Source organism: Balaenoptera physalus (genome assembly GCF_965194825.1).
Source record: "Balaenoptera physalus genome assembly, chromosome: 9".
Classification (NCBI taxonomy): domain Eukaryota; kingdom Metazoa; phylum Chordata; class Mammalia; order Artiodactyla; family Balaenopteridae; genus Balaenoptera; species Balaenoptera physalus.
The window spans coordinates 107,915,284-107,935,816 of NC_138888.1; the positions used below are offsets into that span (position 1 = coordinate 107,915,284).

General features: G+C 39.3%; 1 protein-coding gene across 1 annotated transcript in view; it reads left to right on the forward strand.

Annotated features, from left to right (window-relative positions):
• Nucleotides 1–399: 399 nt before the first annotated feature.
• LOC309667351 (formin-2-like) overlaps nucleotides 400–20,533 on the forward strand; it is a gene marked incomplete at its 5' end in the record, with an annotated part of 40,094 nt that continues 19,960 nt past the window's right edge. Inside the window, 3 exon segments of the mRNA XM_082475728.1 lie at nucleotides 400–510; nucleotides 2,857–3,004; nucleotides 15,998–16,053. Of these exon segments, the coding sequence (XP_082331854.1) occupies nucleotides 400–510; nucleotides 2,857–3,004; nucleotides 15,998–16,053 (315 nt within the window).

Sequence of the window (20,533 nt, forward strand, 5' to 3'; positions counted from 1 at the left end):
TGGAGCTTGATTTAGGAAACTCGGGGAGATGAATCTGGGGGGGTGAATGGGAGGAATATAGAAAAACTTAAGCGACAGTTCAAAGAGTTGACATCTGATTCTGTAGATGTTAAAGAGCCATGAAAAAGCTTTGTGGTTGCTTTTCTGCTCATGGAGCCACACGGTGAAGGAGAGGTTTTGTCATCACAGGGCTGTAACGTATTCCAGTCCTGGGGTGGGGCTGATAGACTGCAGGACTGGCCAGGCTGTTCTGGCTTTTGCAGAGTGCTTGTAGCAAACTTTGTTTTTCAGTGAGTGATGAAATCCTGAGTGCAACCATTTGTCCCCCTAGCTGCTGGTGCTGCCTCTTTTATATGGAGCAGATGAAGTCCAAGGCTGAATGGGTTTACTATTAGGATGATGACGCTAAGTCAGAGTTCCCCTTTTAGGGAACATACATCTCTCTCCCCTGGCAGCGAGTGCTTGACTGCTCCTTACGTGGAAGGTTCAGGTGATGTGGACATGAGGACGGCAGGATTCTGTGCCGAGTGGTTGCTGACAGACTAGGAGTTGCTTCCTAGACCAGCACTGGATGCAGCACCATCAGGGCATTGAGCCTTGACATCGCCACTTGCTCACGTCTTACCTTGTTCTTTTAAGAATGAGGATATTCTCTGATGTTTTTGCTGGTCCACATTCATTGAATTCCTTTACTTTTACCAACGAGAGCTCATTTCTAATATCATGCCAATTAAACCACTCATTTTGCCAATGAAAAGCTACTTTTTTTTTTTTTACTGAAGTAGATTTGATTTACAATGTTGTGCCACTCTGCTGTACAGCAAAGTGTGTCAGTTATACACATAGAGACTTTTTTTTTATATTATTTTCCATTATGGTTTATAACAGGATATTCAATATAGTTCCCTGTGCTATACAGTAAGACCTTGTTGTTTATCCATTCTAAGTGTAATAGTTTGCATCTACCAACCCTAAACTCCCAATCCATCCCTCCCCCACTCCCCTCCCCCTTGGCAACCACAAGTCTGTTCTCTATGTCTATAAGTCTGCTTCTGTTTCATAGATAAGTTCGTTTGTGTCATATTTTAGATTTTACATATAAGTGATATCATATGATATTTGTCTTTCTCTTTCTGACTTACTTCACTTAGTATGATAATCTCTAGGTCCGTCCATGTTGCTGCAAATGGCATTATTTCATTCCTTTTTATGGTTGAGTAATATTCCATTGTATATATGTACCACATCTTCTTTATCCATTTATCTGTTGATGGATATTTAGGTTGATCCCATGTTTTGGCTATTGTCAACAGTGCTGGAAAAGCTACTTTTAATATTCAGCAGCACAAATAGCAAAGCCACTTGTGTCAATCAAGGTATGAATACTTGGGGGCTTCCCTGGTGGCACAGTGGTTGAGAATCTGCCTGCCAATGCAGGGGACACGGGTTTGCGCCCTGGTCTGGGAAGATCCCACATGCCACGGAGCAACTGGGTCCGTGAGCCACAACTACTGAGCCTGCGCGTCTGGAGCCTGTGCTCCGCAACAAGAGAGGCTGCGATAGTGAGAGGCCTATTCACTGCGATGAAGAGTGGCTCCCGCTCGCCACAACTAGAGAAAGCCCTAGCACAGAAACGAAGACCCAACATAGCAATCAATCAATCAATCAATTAAAAAAAAAAGGTATGAGTACTTGAAAGATGTGACTGACTGAAATGCTGGCCAGGTCTGCATTGGGACACTTCCAATTCAATACCACTGACCCGGGAATCTGAGTTCTCAGTTAGGGCCAGTGACTGTCCCTAAAGGTGAAGCTTAAACTAACTGATCTATACATTGTATTTTACTGTTGACACTGAAGAATATTTTATGAAGTTCTTAAATTAACTTGTTAAACAAATTACGGAACTATCAGTGCCTCTCCATCGGTTCAGTCAAGTTCACAATCTCAGCATGGTGGTTACAGCATGTTTTTCTGTTATTCTCTCTGCTTTACTTTTTATGTTGGTCAAAAGGTTTAGGGAAATACACCTGTAAGGAGGGAAGACGTCACGAAGAGAACCCAGGGCTTGTGTACATTGAGCACCTGCGTCCTGAAGCAACTGCTAACCTGCAGTCCTAGCAGGCAGTTTCCCGAGTTGTTCACAGGCCTCAGTGTGGCCTGCTTTGTGAGGTTCCCTCTTGGCTTCCTGGCACGAGGTGTAGTTACAAGCCTGCTTCTCATTCTGTCTGGATTCTGTTGGTCTGCAGCTTGGAAGAGCTTTCTCTGCCAGATCCCTGCACAGTTCTTTTTTTCTTGGCAGGTTCATTTATTTTATTTTCATAGTTTGTCTCCCAAACAGTCCTCAACCTGGATGCACGATAATCAGTTTCCTGGGCTTTCTGCTGTTGAAGGCGAGGAAGCTTTTATTATCCTGGGTGCCAAGCGCTGCCTGTCCTCTGACTTTGCCACAAGTGTTTAAACAGATTTCAAAGGGACAGCATATTCCAGTGCATTGAAGATGCCTCATCAGGGGGCTCTGTGACTGAGTGGATTTTCTGAACTTGTAATTATCTGCAGGCCCACATGGCCTCCTACCCCCAAAGAAAGAGACTTACATCTTACCATAGAATAGAAGTTGAAACACGTATGGTTATGAAAATGAAAAGACTGTGTGAAGGAATGTTTATGTGATGAATCTACATTGACTAGTATAAAAGGCTGTTTAATGTTTTATGCATATTTGCTTGTATATATATGCACATCACACGTATGTTTATGATAGAAATGATGTTGCAAATATCAATTAAGAAGACTCCAGTTTTTTCATGATTGAATTTAAATAGCTTAATTTTTTTTTTTTTTTTGGAAATATAGCAAGATCAACTTTACACCTGGGCTGCAGTTAGTCAACCCACACACTCACTGGATTATATAGAAGGTCAGTTCCCCAGGAGAGTCCCAGCTGCTTGGCCACCATCTAAACCTCCTGATGAAGAACACAGGACCAAGGATACGGACACTGGTAGGCCCCTGGGAAGAGTGAATATTCTGAAAGTAACATCGAATACCTCTGAAACACCTACTGCGTATTGAGTCTGGGTTTCTCTTCCAAGTATTTCTTAGATTATAATCTGCATATAACTCAGGCTAAATCACTGTGAAGCTTGTTAAATTGAAAATTCTTATGCCCCATCTTCAAGGCTGCTGAGGTCTGGGGAAGAGGGCACTGGGTTGTCCAGTTACTACAGTGTATATGAAGTCCAAGAACCACTGCTTCAGGGTCCAGCTGTGGCCACCACCCGGGGGGAAGCTGCACACCTTGCATGGGCTGAGAGCTCATAAGAAATTTCTGCCTACTGGCTTCAAGGGTGGCAGCCACCATACCTCTTTCCCCTGTCTCTTCCCTCACTGCTTTCTTTGAAATTTTCTTCATTTTTTTCCTTTGCCTTCAGAGATAACTGACAGAGGCAAAATAGAGATACACGTTTTACTAAATTAAAATTTTAAGTAATTAAAAAATTATTCAGTGTTTAGATGTAATATTTTTCCAAAAAATATTTCTTTTTGGTTGCTTTTTCTCTTTGTCCTTGTCATACTAAAGTATTTTGTGTTATTTTTGAAGTATTTTGAAAGTAACATGAGATTAATGTCACCTTTATATGGAGCCTGAAACTAGGAAAGCACTTTATATTTACTGTATTGAATTAAGAATCCTATTTCTGTAAAAACATTTTTATGGAATTTGGTTTATTACTTGCTTCTTTTTTCATTTCAGCATAATAAATTCCCAGCTTCTTCTTGGTGGATTGATTAGGAATATTGACATGTGATCCATAAGTGAAGAGTAAATAGAAGGGCATTATTACAATTCAGAAATGTCTCCCTCATCCCATTTTCATAAATGGTAGCATGGGTGTTATGAATTTGATATTTCCCACCCCCCATTGGCTTATTGAGAGAAAGATGCTGGGTAGAAGCCTAATCGGGACTTGTAGTGAAGAGTTTAGCTTAAAAGCAGGGAGCTTGGGCTCTGCCACACTTCAGCTTTGTGACCTTGGGCAAGGTTCCTAACCGCTGTACTTGGTTTCTTCCCCTGTACAGTGTAGTGAGGTTAACACCTACCACACAGGGATACTTTAAGAACTGTCTGAGTGTGTTAAAGTGTAGACTGGCATTCAGAATGCACTCATTATCTAACTCATGAGTTTCCTTTAAAGTCAACAATGACCCACACTGTCAGGGACTTTATTCTAGGCTCCTGCCCAAAGGTCTGCAGAGGGGCCTAGTGCTTATAACCTCTGTTTTTCTCCCAGTCCTGGAGCGATGCATTTACCTGTTTCTTCTCTGCACTGAGGCACTGAATGGGGACCCACACCCAACCCTGCATGTCCCTCTTTTACTGTCCAATGCTTTTGAAACACTGCTTAGTATTTACTTGGTGGACTATACTCTCTGAAATGAACCCCATACAAGAGATACAATGTAGGACACGTGTTCTGTGTAGGGCTCTGAGTTTCCTGTGTTGCAGAGAACAGTTGATCAAGGGCCAAGGTAGACATTCAGAGACGAGGGGGTGCTGACATAATAACACCTGAAAAAAACAAACACATAAAATCATACTTAGTTTTAAAAGGAAGAGCATATAACTAAAAGTATTGATCCCATTAAATACACTATTTTATTGTTTATGTTAAAAATTACTTACTGGTTAAGCAATCCCACTACTGGGTATAAACCCTGAGAAAACCATAATTCAAAGAGACCTGTACCACAATGTTTATTGCAGCTCTATTTACAACAGCCAGGACATGGAAGCAACCTAAGTGTCCATTGACAGATGAATGGATAAAGAAGATGTGGCACATATATACAATCGAATATTACTCAGCCATAAAAAGAAACAAAATTGAGTTATTTGTAGTGAGGTGGATGGACCTAGAGTCTGTCATACAGAGTGAAGTAAGTCAGAAAGAGAAAAACAAATACCATATGCTAACACATATATATGAAATCTAAAAAAAAAAAAAAACAGGTTCTGAAGAACCTAGGGGCAGGACAGGAATAAAGATGTAGATGTAGAGCATGGACTTGAGGACACAGAGAGGGGGAAGGGTAAGCTGAGACAAAGTGAGAGAGTGGCATGGACATATATACATCAGCAAATGTAGAATAGATAGCTAGTGGGAAGCAGTCACATAGCACAGGGAGATCAGCTCAGTGCTTTGTGTCCACCTAGAGGGATGGGATAGGGCGGGTGGGAGGGAGACGCAAGTGGGAGGAGATATGGGGATATATGTTTATCTATAGCTGATTCACTTTGTTATACAGCGGAAACTAACACCATTGTAAAGCAATTATACTCCAATAAAAATGTTTTTTTAAAAAAGAAATAAACCCTAGCAAAAAAAAAATTACTTACTGGTTAGGAAATAGCTAGGAGTAGATATAGTAGAATCGATCAATTTCAATAAGTTTTTTTTTTAATTTAATTTTATTTTTTTATACAGCAGGTTCTTATTAGTTATCCATTTTACACATATCAGTGTATACATGTCAATCCCAATCTCCCACTTCATCACACTACCTACCCCCCCGCCACTTTCCCCCCTTGGTGTCCATATGCTTGTTCTTTACATCTGTGTCTCCATTTCTGCCCTGCAAACCAGTTCATCTGTACCATTTTTCTATGTTCCACATATATGTGTTAATATACGATATTTGTTTTTCTCCTTCTGACTTACTTCAGTCTGTATGACAGTCTCTAGATCCATCCATGTCTCTAAAAATGACCCAATTTCATTCCTTTTTATGGCTGAGTAATATTCCATTGTATATATGTGCCACATCTTCTTTATCCATTCATCTGTCAGTGGACACTTAGGTTGCTTCCATGTCCTGGCTATTGTAAATAGTGCTGCAGTGAACATTGTGGTACATGACTCTTTTTGAATTATGGTTTTCTCAGGGTATATGCCCAGGAGTGGAATGCTGGGTCGTATGGTAGTTCTATTTGTAACTTTTTAAGGAACCTCCATACTGTTCTCCATAGTGGCTGTATCAATTTACATTCCCACCAAGAGTGCAAGAGGGTTCCCTTTTCTCCACACCCTCTCCAGCATTTATTGTTTGTAGATTTTCTGATGATGCCCATTCTAACTGGTGTGAGGTGATACCTCATTGTAGTTTTGAATTGCATTTCTCTAATAATTAGTGATGTTGAGAAGCTTTTCATGTGCTTCTTGGCCATTTGTATGTCTTCTTTGGAGAAATGTCTATTTAGGCCTTCTGCCCATTTTTGGATTGGGTTGTTTGTTTTTTTAATATTGAGCTGCATGTGCTGTTTATATATTTTGGAGATTAATCCTTTGTTCGATGATTCATTTGCAAATATTATCTCCCATTCTGAGGGTTACCTTTTCGTCTTGTTTATGGTTTCCTTTGTTGTACAAAAGCTTTGAAGTTTCATTAGGTCCCATTTGTTTACTTTTCTTTTTATTTCTATTACTTTAGGAGGTGGATCAAAAAAGATCTTGCTGTGATTTATGTCAAAGAGTGTTCTTCTTATGTTTTCCTCTAAGAGTTTTATAGTGTCCAGTCTTAGATTTAGGTCTCTAAACCATTTTGAATTTATTTTTGTGTATGGTGTTAGGGAGTGTTCTAATTTCATTCTTTTTTTTTAACATCTTTATTGGAGTATAATTGCTTTACAATGGTGTGTTAGTTTCTGTTTATAACAAAGTGAATCAGTTATACATATACATATGTTCCCATATCTCTTCCCTCTTGCATCTTCCTCCCTCCCACCCTCCCTATCGCACCCCTCTATGTGGTCACAAAGCACAGACCTGATCTCCCTGTGCTATGCGGTTGCTTCCCACTAGCTATCTATTTTACGTTTGGTAATGTATATATGTCCATGCCACTCTCTCACTTTGTCACATCTTACCCTTCCTGCTCCCTATATCCTCAAGTCCATTCTCTAGTAGGTCTGTGTCTTTATTCCCATCTTGCCACTAGGTTCTTCATGACCCCTTTTATTTTTCCTTAGATTCCATATATATGTGTTAGCATACTGTATTTGTTTTTCTTTTTCTGACTTACTTCACTTTGTATGACAGACTCTAACTCCATCCACCTCACTGCAAATAACTCCATTTCGTTTCTTTTTATGGCTGAGTAATATTCCATTGTATATATGTGCCACACCTTCTTTATCCATTCATCTGATGATGGACACTTAGGTTGCTTCCATGTCCTGGCTATTGTAAATAGAGCTGCAATGAACATTTTGGTACATGACTCTTTTTGAACTATGGTTTTCTCAGGGTATACGCCTGGTAGTGGGACTGCTGGGTCATATGGTAGTTCTATTTTTAGTTTTTAAAGGAACCTCCATAGTTTTCTCCATAATGGCTGTATCAATTTACATTCCCACCAACAGTGCAAGAGTGTTCCCTTTCCTCCACTCCCTCTCCAGCATTTATTGTTTCTAGATTTTTTGATGATGGCCATTCTGACTGGTGTGAGATGATATCTCATTGTAGTTTTGTTTTGCATTTCTCTAACGATTAATGAAGTTGAGCATTCTTTCATGTGTTTGTTGGCAATCTGTATATCTTCTTTAGAGAAATGTCTATTTAGGTCTTCTGCCCATTTTTGGATTGGGTTGTTTGTTTTTTTGTTATTGAGCTGAATGAGCTGCTTGTAAATTTTAGAGATTAATCCTTTGTCAGTTCCTTCATTTGCAAATATTTTCTCCTATTCTGAGTGTTGTCTTTTGTTCTTGTTTATGGTTTCCTTTGCTGTGCAAAAGCTTTCAAGTTTCATTAGGTCCCATTTGTTTATTTTTATCTTTACTTCCATTTCTTTAGGGGCTGGGTCAAAAAGGATCTTGCTGTGATATATGTCATAGAGTGCTCTGCCTATGTTTTCCTCTAAGAGTTTGACTGTGTTTGGCCTTACATTTAAGCCTTTAATCCATTTTGAGTTTATTTTTGTGTATGGTGTTGGGGAGTGTTCTAATTTCATACTTTTACATGTACCTGTCCAGTTTTTCCAGCACCACTTATTGAAGAGGCTGTCTTTTCTCCACTGTATATGCTTGCCTCCTTTATCAAAGATAAGGTGACCATATGTGCTTTGGTTTATCTCTGGGCTTTCTATTTTGTTACATTGATCTATATTTCTGTTTTTGTACCAGTACCATATTGTCTTGATTACTGTAGCTTTGTAGTATAGTCTGATTCCTCCAGCTCCATTTCTTTCCCTCAAGTCTGCTTTGACTATTCGGGGTCTTTTGTGTCTCCATACATATTTTAATATTTTTTTGTTCTAGTTCCATAAAAAATGCCATTGGTAATTTGATAGGGATTGCATTGAATCTGTAGATTGCTTTGGGTAGTATAGTCATTTTCACAATGTTGATTCTTCCAATCCAAGAACATGGTATATCTCTCCACCTGTTTGTACCATCTTTAATTACTTTCATTAGTGTCTTATACTTTTCTGCATACAGGTCTTTTGTCTCCTTAGGTAGGTTTGTTCCTAAGTATTTTATTCTTTTTGTTGCAATGGTAAATGGGAGTGTTTCCTTAATTTCTCTTTCAAATATTTCATCATTACTGTATAGGAATGCAAAAGACTTCTGTGCATTAATCTTGTATCCTGATACTTTACCAAATTCATTGATTAGATTTGGTAGTTTTCTGGTGGCATCTTTAGGATTCTCTATGTATAGTATCATGTAATCTGCAAATAGTGACAGTTTTACTTCTTTTCCAATTTGTATTCCTTTTATTTCTTTTTCTTCTCTGATTGCTGTGTCTAGGACTTCCAAAACTATGTTGAGTAATAGTGGTGAGAGTGGACATCCTTTTCTTGTTCTTGATCTTATAGGAAATGCTTTCAGTTTTTCACCATTAAGAATGATGTTTTCTGTGGGTTTGTTGTATATGACCTTTATTATGTTGAGGTAGGTTCCCTCTATGTCCACTTTCTGCAGAGTTTTTATCATAATTGGTGTTGAATTTTCTCAAAAGCTTTTTCTGAATCTACTGAGATTATCATATGTTTTTTATCTTTCAATTTGTTAATATGGTGTATAATATTGATTGATTTGCACATATTGAAGAATCTTTGTATCCCTGTGATAAATTCCACTTGATCTTGGTGTATCGTCCTTTTAATGTGCTGTGGGATTCTGTTTGCTTGTATTTTGTTGAGGATTTTTGCATCTATATTCATCAGTGATATTGGTGTGTAATTTTCCTTTTTTGTAGTATCTTTGTCTGGTGTTGGTATCAGGGTGATGGTCGCCTCGTAGAATGAGTTTTGGTGTGTTCCTTCCTCTGCAATTTTTTGGAAGAGTTTCAGAAGGATTGGTGTTAGCTCTTCTCTAAATGTTTGATAGAATTCACCTGTGAAGCCATCTGGTCCTGGACTTTTGTTTGTTGGAAGATTTTTAATCACAGTTTCAATTCCATTACTTGTGATTGGTCTGTTCATATTTTCTGATTCTTCCTGGTTCAGTCTTGGAAGGTTATACCTTTCTAAGAATTTGTCCATTTCTTCCAGGTTGTCTATTTTATTGGCATAGAGTTGCTTGTAGTAGTCTCGTAGGATACTTTGTATTTCTGCGGTGTCTGTTGTAACTTCTACTTTTTCATTTCTAATTTTATTGGTTTGGGTCCTCTCCCTTTTTTTCCTGATGAGTCTGGCTAAAGGTTTATCAATTTTGTTTATCTTCTCAAAGAACCAGCTTTTAGTTTTATTGATCTTTGCTATTGTTTTCTTTGTTTTTATTTCATTTATTTCTGCTCTGATCTTTATGATTTTTTTCCTTCTGCTAACTTTGGGTTTTGTTTGTTCTTCTTTCTCTAGTTCCTTTAGGTGTAAGGTTGCATTGTTTATTTTAGATTTTTCTTGTTTCTTGAGGTAGGCTTGTATAGCTACAAACTTCCCTCTTATAACTGCTTTTGCTGCATCCCATAGGTTTTGGATCGTCGTGTTTTCATGGTCACTTGTCTCTGGGTATTTTTTGATTTCCTCTCTGATTTCTTCAGTGATCTCTTGGTTATTTAGTAACATATTGTTTAGCTTCCATGTTTCTGATTTTTACTTTATTCCCCTGTAATTGATTTCTATTCTCATAGCATTGTGGTCAGAAAAGATGCTTGATATGATTTCAATTTTCTTAAATTTACTGAGGCTTGATTTGTGACCCAAGATGAGATCTATCCTGGAAAATGTTCCATGTGCACTTTGGAAGAAATTGTAATCTGCTGTTTTTGGATGGAATGTCCTGTAAAAATCAATTAAATCTATCTGGTATATTTTGTCATTAAAGTTTCTATTTCCTTATTTATTTTCATTTTGGATGATCTGTCCATTGGTGTAAGTGAGGTGTTAAAGTCCCCCACTATTATTGTGTTACTTTTGATTTCCCCTTTTATAGCTGTTAGCAGTTGCCTTATGTATTGAGGTGCTCCTATGTTGGGTGCATATATATTTATAACTTTTATATCTTCTTCTTGGATTGATCCCTTGATCATTATGTAGTGTTCTTCCTTGTCTCCTGTAACATTCTTTATTTTAAAGTCTATTTTATCTGATATGAGTATTGCTACTCTAGCTTTCGTTTGATTTCCATTTGCATGGAATGTCTTTTTCCATCCCCACACTTTCAGTCTGTATGTGTCCTTAGGTCTGAAGTGGGTCTCTTGTAGACAGCATATATATGGGTCTTGTTTTTGTATCCATTCAGCAAGCCTGTGTCTTTTGGTTGGAGCATTTAATCCATTCACGTTTAAGGTTATTATCGATATGTATGTTCCTATCACCGTTTTCTTAATTGTTTTGGGTTTGTTTTTGTAGTTCGTTTTCTTCTCTTGTGTTTCCCACTTAGAGAAGTTCCTTTAGCATTTGTTGTAGAGCTGGTTTGGTGGTGCTGAATTCTCTTAGCTTTTGCTTGTCTTTAAAGCTTTTGATTTCTCCATCGAATCTGAAAGAGATCCTTGCTGGGTAGAGTAATCTTGGTTGTAGGTTCTTCCCTTTCATCACTTTAAGTATATCATGCCACTCACTTCTAGCTTGTAGAGTTTCTGCTGAGAAATCAGCTGTTAACCTTATGGGAGTTCCCTTGTATGTTATTTGTCATTTTTCCCTTGCTGCTTTCAATAATTTTTCTTTGTCTTTAATTTTTGTCAATTTGATTATGATGTGTCTCGGCGTGTTTCTCCTTGGGTTTGCCCTGTATGGGACTCTCTGCACTTCCTGCACTTGGTGGCTATTTCCTTTCCCTTATTAGGGAATTTTCGACTATAATCTCTTCAAATATTTTCTCTGGTGCTTTCTCTCTCTCTTCTCCTCCTGGGACCCCTATAATGCGAATGTTGTTGCATTTAATGTTGTCCCAGAAGTCTCTTAGGCTGTCTTCATTTCTTTCACTCTGTTTTCTTTAGTCTGTTGCACATCAGTGAATTCCACCATTCTGTCTTCCAGGTCACGTATCCGTTCTTCTGCCTATTGATTCCTTCTATGTAGTTTTAATTTCAGTTATTGTATTGTTCATCTCTGTTTGTTTGTTCTTTAATTCTTCTAGGTCTTTGTTAAACATTTCTTGCATCTTCTTGATCCTTGCCTCCATTTTTTTCCGAGGTCCTGGATCACCTTCACTATCATTATTCTGAATTCTTTTACTGGAACTTTGCCTATCTCCACTTCATTTAGTTGTTTTTCTGGGGTTTTATCTTGTTCCTTCATCTGATACATAGCCGTCTGCCTTTTCATCTTGTCTATCTTTCTTTGAATGTGGTTTTTGTTCCACAGGCTGCAGGATTGTAGTTCTTCTTGCTTATGCTGTCTGCCCTCTTGTGGATGAGGTTATCTAAGAGCTCTGTGCAAGTTTCCTGATGGGAGGGACTGGCGTCCTGAATTCTTTACATTCTTTGCTCTTTATTCTGCTCTTCTGTAGTTATTTCCACTATTTTATCTTCCAGGTCACTTATCCGTTCTTCTGCCTCAGTTATTCTGTTATTGATTTGTTCTAGAGAATTTTAAATTTCATTTATTATGTTGTTCATCATTGTTTGGTCTTTAGTTTTTCTAGGTTTTGTTAAACGTTTCTTGTATTTTCTCCATTCTATTTCAAAGATTTTGGATCATCTTTACTATCATTACTCTGAATTATTTTTCAGGTAGACTGCCTATTTCCTCCTCATTTTTTTGGTCTGGTAGATTTTTCCCTTGCTCCTTCATCTGCTGTGTGTTTCTCTGTCTTCTCATTTTGCTTAACTTACTGTGTTTGGGGTCTCCTTTTTGCAGGCTGCAGGTTCGTAGTTCCTGTTGTTTTTGGTATCTGCCCCCAGTGGCTAAGTGTGGTTCAGTGGGTTTTGCAGGGTTCCTGGTGGAGGGCATGGTGACTATGTTCTTATGGATGAGGCTGGATCTTGTCTTTCTGGTGGACAGGTCCGCATCTGGTAGTGTGTTTTGGGGTGTCTATGATCTTATTATGATTTTAGGCAGCCTTTCTGCTATTGGGTGGGGTTGTGTTCCTGTCTTGCCAGTTGTCTGGCATATGGTGTCCAGCACTGTAGCTTGCTCATCATTAAGTGGAGCTGGGTCTTGGCATTGAGATAGAGGTCTCTGGGAGATTTTCACAGTTTGATATTATGTGCAGCTGGGAGGTCTCTGGTGGACCAATATCCTGAACTCAGCTCTCCCACCTCAGAGGCACAGGCCTGATACCTGGCTGGAGCACCAAGACCCTGTCATCTACGTGGCTCAGAATAAAAGGGAGAAAAAAAAAGAAGGAAAGAAAAATAAAATTAAATTAAAGTTATTAAAATAAAAATAAAAAATAATTATTAAAAATTAAAAAATAATAAAAAGTAATAAAAAAAGAAAGAGGCAAAGAAAGAAGAGAGCAACCATACCAAAAAACAAATCCACCTATGATAAGAAGTGCTAAAACTATACTAAAAAAAAAAAAAAAAGGACAGAAAGAACCCTAGGACAAATGGTAAAAGCCAAGCTATACTGACAAAATCACACACAGAAGCACAGACATACACACCCAGAAAAAGAGAAAAAGGAAAAAAAATATATATATATTGTTGCTTCCCAAATCCACTGCCTAATTTAGGATGATTTGTTGTCTATTCAGGTACTCTACAGATGCAGGGTTCAAGTTGATTGTGGAGATTTAATCCGCTGCTCCTGAGGCTGCTGGGAGAAATTTCCCTTTCTCTTCTTTGTTTGCACAGCTCCTGTGTTCATCTTTGGATTTGGCCCCGTCTCTGCATGTAGGTCACCTGAGGGTGTCTGTTCTTCGTTCAGACAGGACGGGGTTAAAGTAACAGCTGATTAGGGGGCTTTGGCTCATTCAGGCCAGGGGGAGGGATGGGTATGGAATGTAGGGTGAGCCTGTGGTGGCAGAGGCCAGCATGACATTGCAACAGCCTGAGGTGCACTGTGTTTTTTCCCGGGGAAGTTGTCCCTGGATCACGGGACCCTGGCAGTGGAGGGTTGCACAGGCTCCCAGGAGGGGAGGTGTGGATAGTGACCTGTGCTTGCACACAGGCTTCTTGGTGGCTGTAGCAGCAGCCTTAGCATCTCATGGGGTCTGCACTGATACCGCAGCTTGCTCCCGTCTCTGGAGCTCGTTTAGGTGGTTCTCTGTATCCCCTCTCCTCACACACTGTGAAACGAAGAGACAAGAAAAAGTCTCTTGCCTGTTCGGCAGTTCCAGACTTTTTCCCGGACTCCCTCCTGGTTAGCTGTGATGCACTAGCCCCCTTCAGGCTGTTCACACAGCCAACCCCAGTCCTCTCCCTGAGATCTGACCTCCGAAGCCCGAGCCTCAGCTCCCAGCCCCCACCCTTCCCGGCAGGTGAGCAGACAATCCTCTCGGGCTGGTGAGTGCTGGTCGGCACCCATCCTCTGTGCAGGAATCTCTCCGCTTTGCCCTCTGCACCCCTGTTGCTGCACTCTCCTCTGTGACTCTGAAGCTTCCACCCACCCACCCCCCATCTCCGCCAGTGAAGGGGCTTCCTAGTGTGTGGAAACTTTTCCTCCTTCACAGCTCCCTCCCAGAGGTACAGGTCCCATCCCTATTATTTTGTCTCTGTTTTTTCTTTTTTCTTTTGCCCTACCCTGGTACGTGGGGAGTTTCTTGTCTTTTGGGAAGTCTGAGGTCTTCTTCCAGCATTCAGTAGGTGTTTTGTAGGAGTTGTTCCACAGGTAAATATATATCTGATGTATTTGTGGGGAGGAAGGTGATCTCCATGTCTTACTCCTCCACCATCTTGAAGGTCTCCACTGTCTTTGCTTTGATGTTAAAACTCTTTCTTCAAAACTGGCCAACTCTGGTGTTGAGTTCAGAGTAGAAATTTGTCAGGGTAAGAGACAAATGTTTTGATTAACTTAGTGAAATGCAGTATTTGGGAAAATGCCTGCAGTGTTAATATTCTGTTGCCACAGTGACACGTGTTGGTGAGTGATTACGTCATGCTGTTCTCAGTGATTTTGTTCTGAAAGATGCTCTCTGAGCTCAGGTGCAGGCCTAATGACTGCCCAGTGCCCACTTTCCTGGGGCTGCTGCTTCGCTTCCATGGTTTCTTCATTCTTTGATCTCTCCTTTCATCCCCTCCCACAACTACTCAACACATATTTTTAACATCTGTGGTGCGCCAGGCACTGTTGTGGGTGCTGGGGACTCATTAAGGAAGAATCTACAAACTCTCTCTCTTCACAGCGTTTGACTTAGTCGAGGTGAGAGTGAGGTCAGCAAACAAGTGAGTTCTGCAGCCTTTCCTTAGAGGATCCACACTGTGGAGAGAGAGAGGGAACGGAGGGCTCCCGGGAACGGGTGGGGGCGAGGGCAGACATTCTCCCCCTGACTCCATGGGAGATCCTGTGGCTGGAGCGGGACTGGCGTGTTACAGGGTAGCAGGAAGGCCAGTGTGGCCAGAGCCCTGTGAGCGGGTGTGGAGCCAGAGAAGTAGGGGTATGGGCAGGTGGAAGGAGGTCCGTGGGCCTAGGTGGAGACGATGCTTTAATCCAAGTGAAATGAGAACTTTCTATGTAGTTTAGCAATATGTTGTACGATTTAAACCACGAATGCCTTTTACTTTTTCTATGCATTGTCACATACATGAACTAAAATGCTGCTGAACTAGGAAGGTCTGAAGTATTCCCCAGAGCGACAGCTGTGTGCTGTCAGTTGTCTGGTCTGCATGCCAGTTGAGGGCAGGGAGCAGAGTGAAGGTCAGGAGACAGATTCGTCTTTGTATCACCACCAGCCGCTGTGTCAGGGCCTTGGTTCCTCACCGCAGATGCCCAGGATGGGCAAGGGGAGTCGTTCTCAGACTCCCATCCACAGAGTGCTGGGGGTTCCTGGAGGTTCTCTTAGGTTTTTATGTAACTCCCGTGCAAGCTTCACTTAGAAGAAAGTATCCCCTACCTTAAAAAACAAAAGAAAACATGGCCTTGGTTATCCCTTAGGTTTTCCAGCATGAAGAATTTTCAGTCCTGTAGGTTCTCAAATGACAATTACTCATTGCCTCTTGGTGAGCACTCATTACCTCTCACTGAAAGTGGAAGGTCAGTTGTCAATAGTCAGGTAAGGCATCCAAGATCCCACCCTTCCAGACTGGGGAGTTGGCTTCTGTCACTGTACAGACTTAAGTGAATAATATGAACTGTGAATGTCTTGGCAGATACTTCCTGGAACAAAGTAGAAACTAGCTATTGAGACAAATTATCATGACTGATGTGTAAAGAAGGGGGTAGAGCTAATTTAAAAAATGCCTAATGACATGAGTGTGTCATTTTGTGTGTTACATGTACTCAAAAGCAATCATGTCCTCATAACACGGAGGTATAACTGAAAGGTAGCCTGGGTGTTTGTGTGCTTATTACGGCTGAAGGTATATTATAGTTAGTTTCATTTTGCAATCGAAGAAATGGGAAAATTTTCTCTTTAACATATTGCCTGTCTTCTTCCTTTTCAACCCAGAGTCTCAATCTGCTGTTTTAGAAACTCTGAAAAAATGTTCAGATACTGCTCAGCAGGTAAGAAAATTTAATTAGGATATCAGATCCCTTTCTCTCTTATTTGCCTCTGCTTTATCTTTCCATCTGCCCAGCCAGCTAGGCGGCCGTGTTTCTCAGCTTGCAGGGGACTCCAGTCAGGTGGGAGGGGGTTTTCTTCCATTCAGACTTTGTGAAGGAAATCAGCCTGGAAGTGGCACTGGGCACAAACTCCTCAGCATCCATATTGTTCCATGTCCTGCTGGAGAGCTGGGCCCACAAGTGCTGGCTTCAGCAGGAAACAGCAGCCACTGTTGCACAGAATGGACCTGGTTGCACTAATAATCACGTGGATATGATTTTTTTAAAGATGTGCCAGGGCTTTTCTAAAACCAAATAATATTCTTAAGTTGCTTTGGTGGGTGAAACATTAGTTAGTGTGTGTTTAATTTCAGCAGAAACGTTCTTATTCTGTTACTAAAGAAGCCACATTAAAGCCTTTGTTTCTTGCACCAAAATGCACTTCCTGAAAAAATAGGAAACACTTATATGGAATAGTAATTGTGGTTAGCAATTGCTCTTTGGGGTATAAAACCATTTTTAAAATTTATTTATACATTCCTCAACTCTACCTTTGAAAATACCTTAGTGTGAGAAATTACCACCAAGAAGCGTGTTTTCTGGAGTGGGGTCTGAGTAGAAAATGAGATGGCTGCTTCCTCGGTTCCAGGCCCCCGTCAGTTTCTGGTCAGTTTGGAACAACATACTCAGGCTATCTGGGACACAGTGTTTTTCTCTGAAAAATCAAAGAATATGATGATTTTTGAGAACTTTTCAAAGTATAAAATGACTTCCCTTTTCAAAATAAGCAGCCCTGCATCATACATGAAAGTTTGCTTCTCTTGGAGGATAAATAAGGAAATAAATTGGTTGAGAACTTCATTTTATAGATTATCTGGTGCTTTTCAGAAATATAGCTAGACTGGTCACTTTCATAAGAGTAAAGTTACTCTTAAGGATAATGTCATAAAACAGGTTTTCCCAGCTTCTTTTTTTGTTGTTTTTTTTTTTGTTTTTTTTTTGTTTTTTGTTTTTTAGAGCAGAGACTTCCGTCAGGCTGGGGCACTTGCAGAGCCCTGGTGGACTTAGCTGGTAGTTCATTAACTGTGTCATGATTAGCCAGTAGTGAATACAATGAAGAAAAATAAAAAGAGGTTAAGAGAAATCATTAAGAAAAATAGTGCCCTCAGAATATCTTCTCATTATTTTTGCAACACATTTTTTGACATGACTAAGTTGTGATATGGGATAATATGTTAGATTTTTCTAGTTCATATTTCCAGGGTGTATATTACTGAATTCTCTGTTATATTGATAACGCCAAAGAAAACCTGGACAAAAAGTATTCTATACTATCAACAGTGACCAAACACCAGCAACATTGCTATGTGTATTAAGATTCCAGCTGGAATAATTCAAAGTAGATATTCATGTGTGTAAAATTATAATGATTTTCTATGTTTCTTGAGCTCTGAACCAATAATAAATGGAAAACCTGATGAACTGGGTAATTTTAAAACACCTGAGATTACAGCTTGGAAACTCAAGGGGGAAATAGATTGATTTAAATTTCACACCTTCTCATTTCCTTGTTGCCAGTGAAGTGTCTAGAAGCTAGAAAATATAATAAATTAATTGGGTGGTAACATTATTGGGAAGCAGTTGAAGCCGAGCACTCAGTAATGACATCATGTACTCTTGGAATCAGTGACTCTTTATCAATCATAAGTTTACTTAGGGACTGGTTCGTTTCTGAGATGATGTGTGTCTCTTTCATAAGAGCCTAAAGTAACCACCATTAAAGGGATTCAGGCAACTAGAATTAATTACCTATGTACTGTGCACCTGTTCTTTTACTGCATTATCTTATGCGATTCTTATAATAACCCTTTAAAGTAACTATTATAATTCATATTTAACTGATAAGAAAATGATGTTTATAGGAGTTAACTTGCTTCAGGTCAAAAATTGATAAAGGGTAAGAGCCATGGTATGAACATAGGTCTGTTTGACTTTATACTTCCTGTTATCTCCACTATGACAAAAATTAGACTTTTGCATGTGTAATCACCCTGCGGCTATTTAATACCATCTCATGCCAAAATCATCAAATAGATGAGGTGAGAAGTTTATTTTAAGTTATTCTACTGTATTTATACCATTTATAAGAGACTGATATCAAGATATGTTTTAGAGGCATAGATTGAAGCTGATTACATCACAGACACATGTTTAACTTTGTGTTAAATTGTGTCGATTTTACTAACTTTAGCGCTTCACTACTCTTTAAAAAAAAATACAGTTCTGTTTTTCACAGAGTGCCTTGCTTCTTTTTTTTTTTATTAAACATCTTTATTGGAGTATAATTGCTTTACAATGGTGTGTTAGTTTCTGCTTTATAACAAAGTGAATCAGTTATACATATACATATGTTCCCATATCACTTGCTTCTTGCATCTCCCTCCCTCCCACCATCCCTATCCCATCCCTGAAGGTGGTCACAAAGCACTGTGCTGCTCTCCCTGTGCTATGCGGCTGCTTCCCACTAGCTATCTATTTTATGTTTGGTAGTGTATGTATGTCCATGCCACTCTCTCACTTTGTCACAGCTTACCCTTCCTCTCCCCATATCCTCAAGTCCATTCTCTAGTAGGTCTGTGTCTTTATTCCCATATTGCCCCTAGGTTCTTCATGACCGTTTTTTTTTTTTTTTTTTTTTAGATTCCATATATATGTGTTAGCATACGGTATTTGTTTTTCTCTTTCTGACTTACTTCACTCTGTATGACAGACTCTAGGCCCATCCACCTCAATACAAATAATTCAATTCCGTTTCTTTTTATGGCTGAGTAATAGTCCATTGTATATACGTGGCACACCTTCTTTATCCATTCATCTGATGATGGACACTTAGGTTGCGTCCATGTCCTGGCTATTGTAAATAGAGCTGCAATGAACATTTTGGTACATGTCTCTTTTTGAATTATGGTTTTCTCAGGGTATATGCCCAGTAGTGGGATTGCTGGGTCGTATGGTAGTTCTATTTTTAGTTTTTAAAGGAACCTCCATAGTTTTCTCCATAGTGGCTGTATCAATTTACATTCCCACCAACAGTGCAAGAGGGTTCCCTTTTCTCCACACCCTCTCCAGCTTTCAATGTTTGTAGATTATTTGATGGTGGCCATTCTGACTGGTGTGAGACGATATCTCATTGTAGTTTTGATTTGTATTTCTCTAATGATTAATGATGTTGAGCATTCTTTCATGTGTCTGTTGGCAATCTGTATATCTTCTTTGGAGAAATGTCTATTTAGGTCTTCTGCCCATTTTTGGATTGGGTTGTTTGTTTTTTTGTTATTGAGCTGATTGAGCTGCTTGTAAATTTTGGAGATTAATCCTTTGTCAGTTGCTTCATTTGCAAATATTTTCTCCCATTCTGAGAGTTGTCTTTTGTTCTTGTTTATGGTTTCCTTTGCTGTGCAAAGGATTTTAAGTTTCATTAGGTCCCATTTGTTTATTTTTGTTTTTATTTCCAGTTCTCTAGGAGCTGGGTCAAAAAGTATCTTGCTGTGATTTATATCATAGAGTGTTCTGCCTATGGTTTCCTCTAAGAGTTTGATAGTGTCTGGCCTTACATTTAAGTCTTTAATCCATTTTGAGTTTATTTTTGTGTTTGGTGTTAGGGAGTGTTTTAATTTCATACTTTTACATGTACCTGTCCACTTTTCCCAGCACCACTTATTGAAGAGGTTGTCTTTTCTCCACTGTATATTCTTGCCTCCTTTATCAAAGATAAGGTGACCATATATACGTGGGTTTATCTCTGAGCTTTCTATCCTGTTCCATTGATCTATATTTTTGTTTTTGTGCCAGTACCATGCGGTCTTGATTACTGTAGCTTTGTAGTATAGTCTGAAGTCAGGGAGCCTGATTCCTCCAGCTCTGTTTTTCTTTCTCAAGATTGCTTTGGCTATTCAGAGTCTTTTGTGTTTCCATACAAATAGTGAAATTTTTTGTTCTAGTTCTGTGAAAAATGCCAGTGGTAGTTTGATAGGGATTGCATTGAATCTGTAGATTGCTTTGGGTAGTAGAGTCATTTTCACAATGTTGATTCTTCCCATCTAAGAACATCATATATCTCTCCATCTATTTGTATCATCTTTAATTTCTTTCATCAGTGTCTTATAATTTTCTGCATGCAGAACTTTTGTCTCCTTAGGTAGGTTTATTCCTAGATATTTTATTCTTTTTGTTGCAATGGAAAATGGGAGTGTTTTCTTAATTTCACTTTCAGATTTTTCATCATTAGTGTATAGGAATGCTAGAGATTTCTGTGCCTTAATTTTGTATCCTGCTACTTTACCAAATTCATTGATTAACTCTAGTAGTGTTCTGGTAGCATCTTTAGGATTCTCTATGAATGTCATGTCATATGCAATTCTCATGTCATCTGCAAACAGTG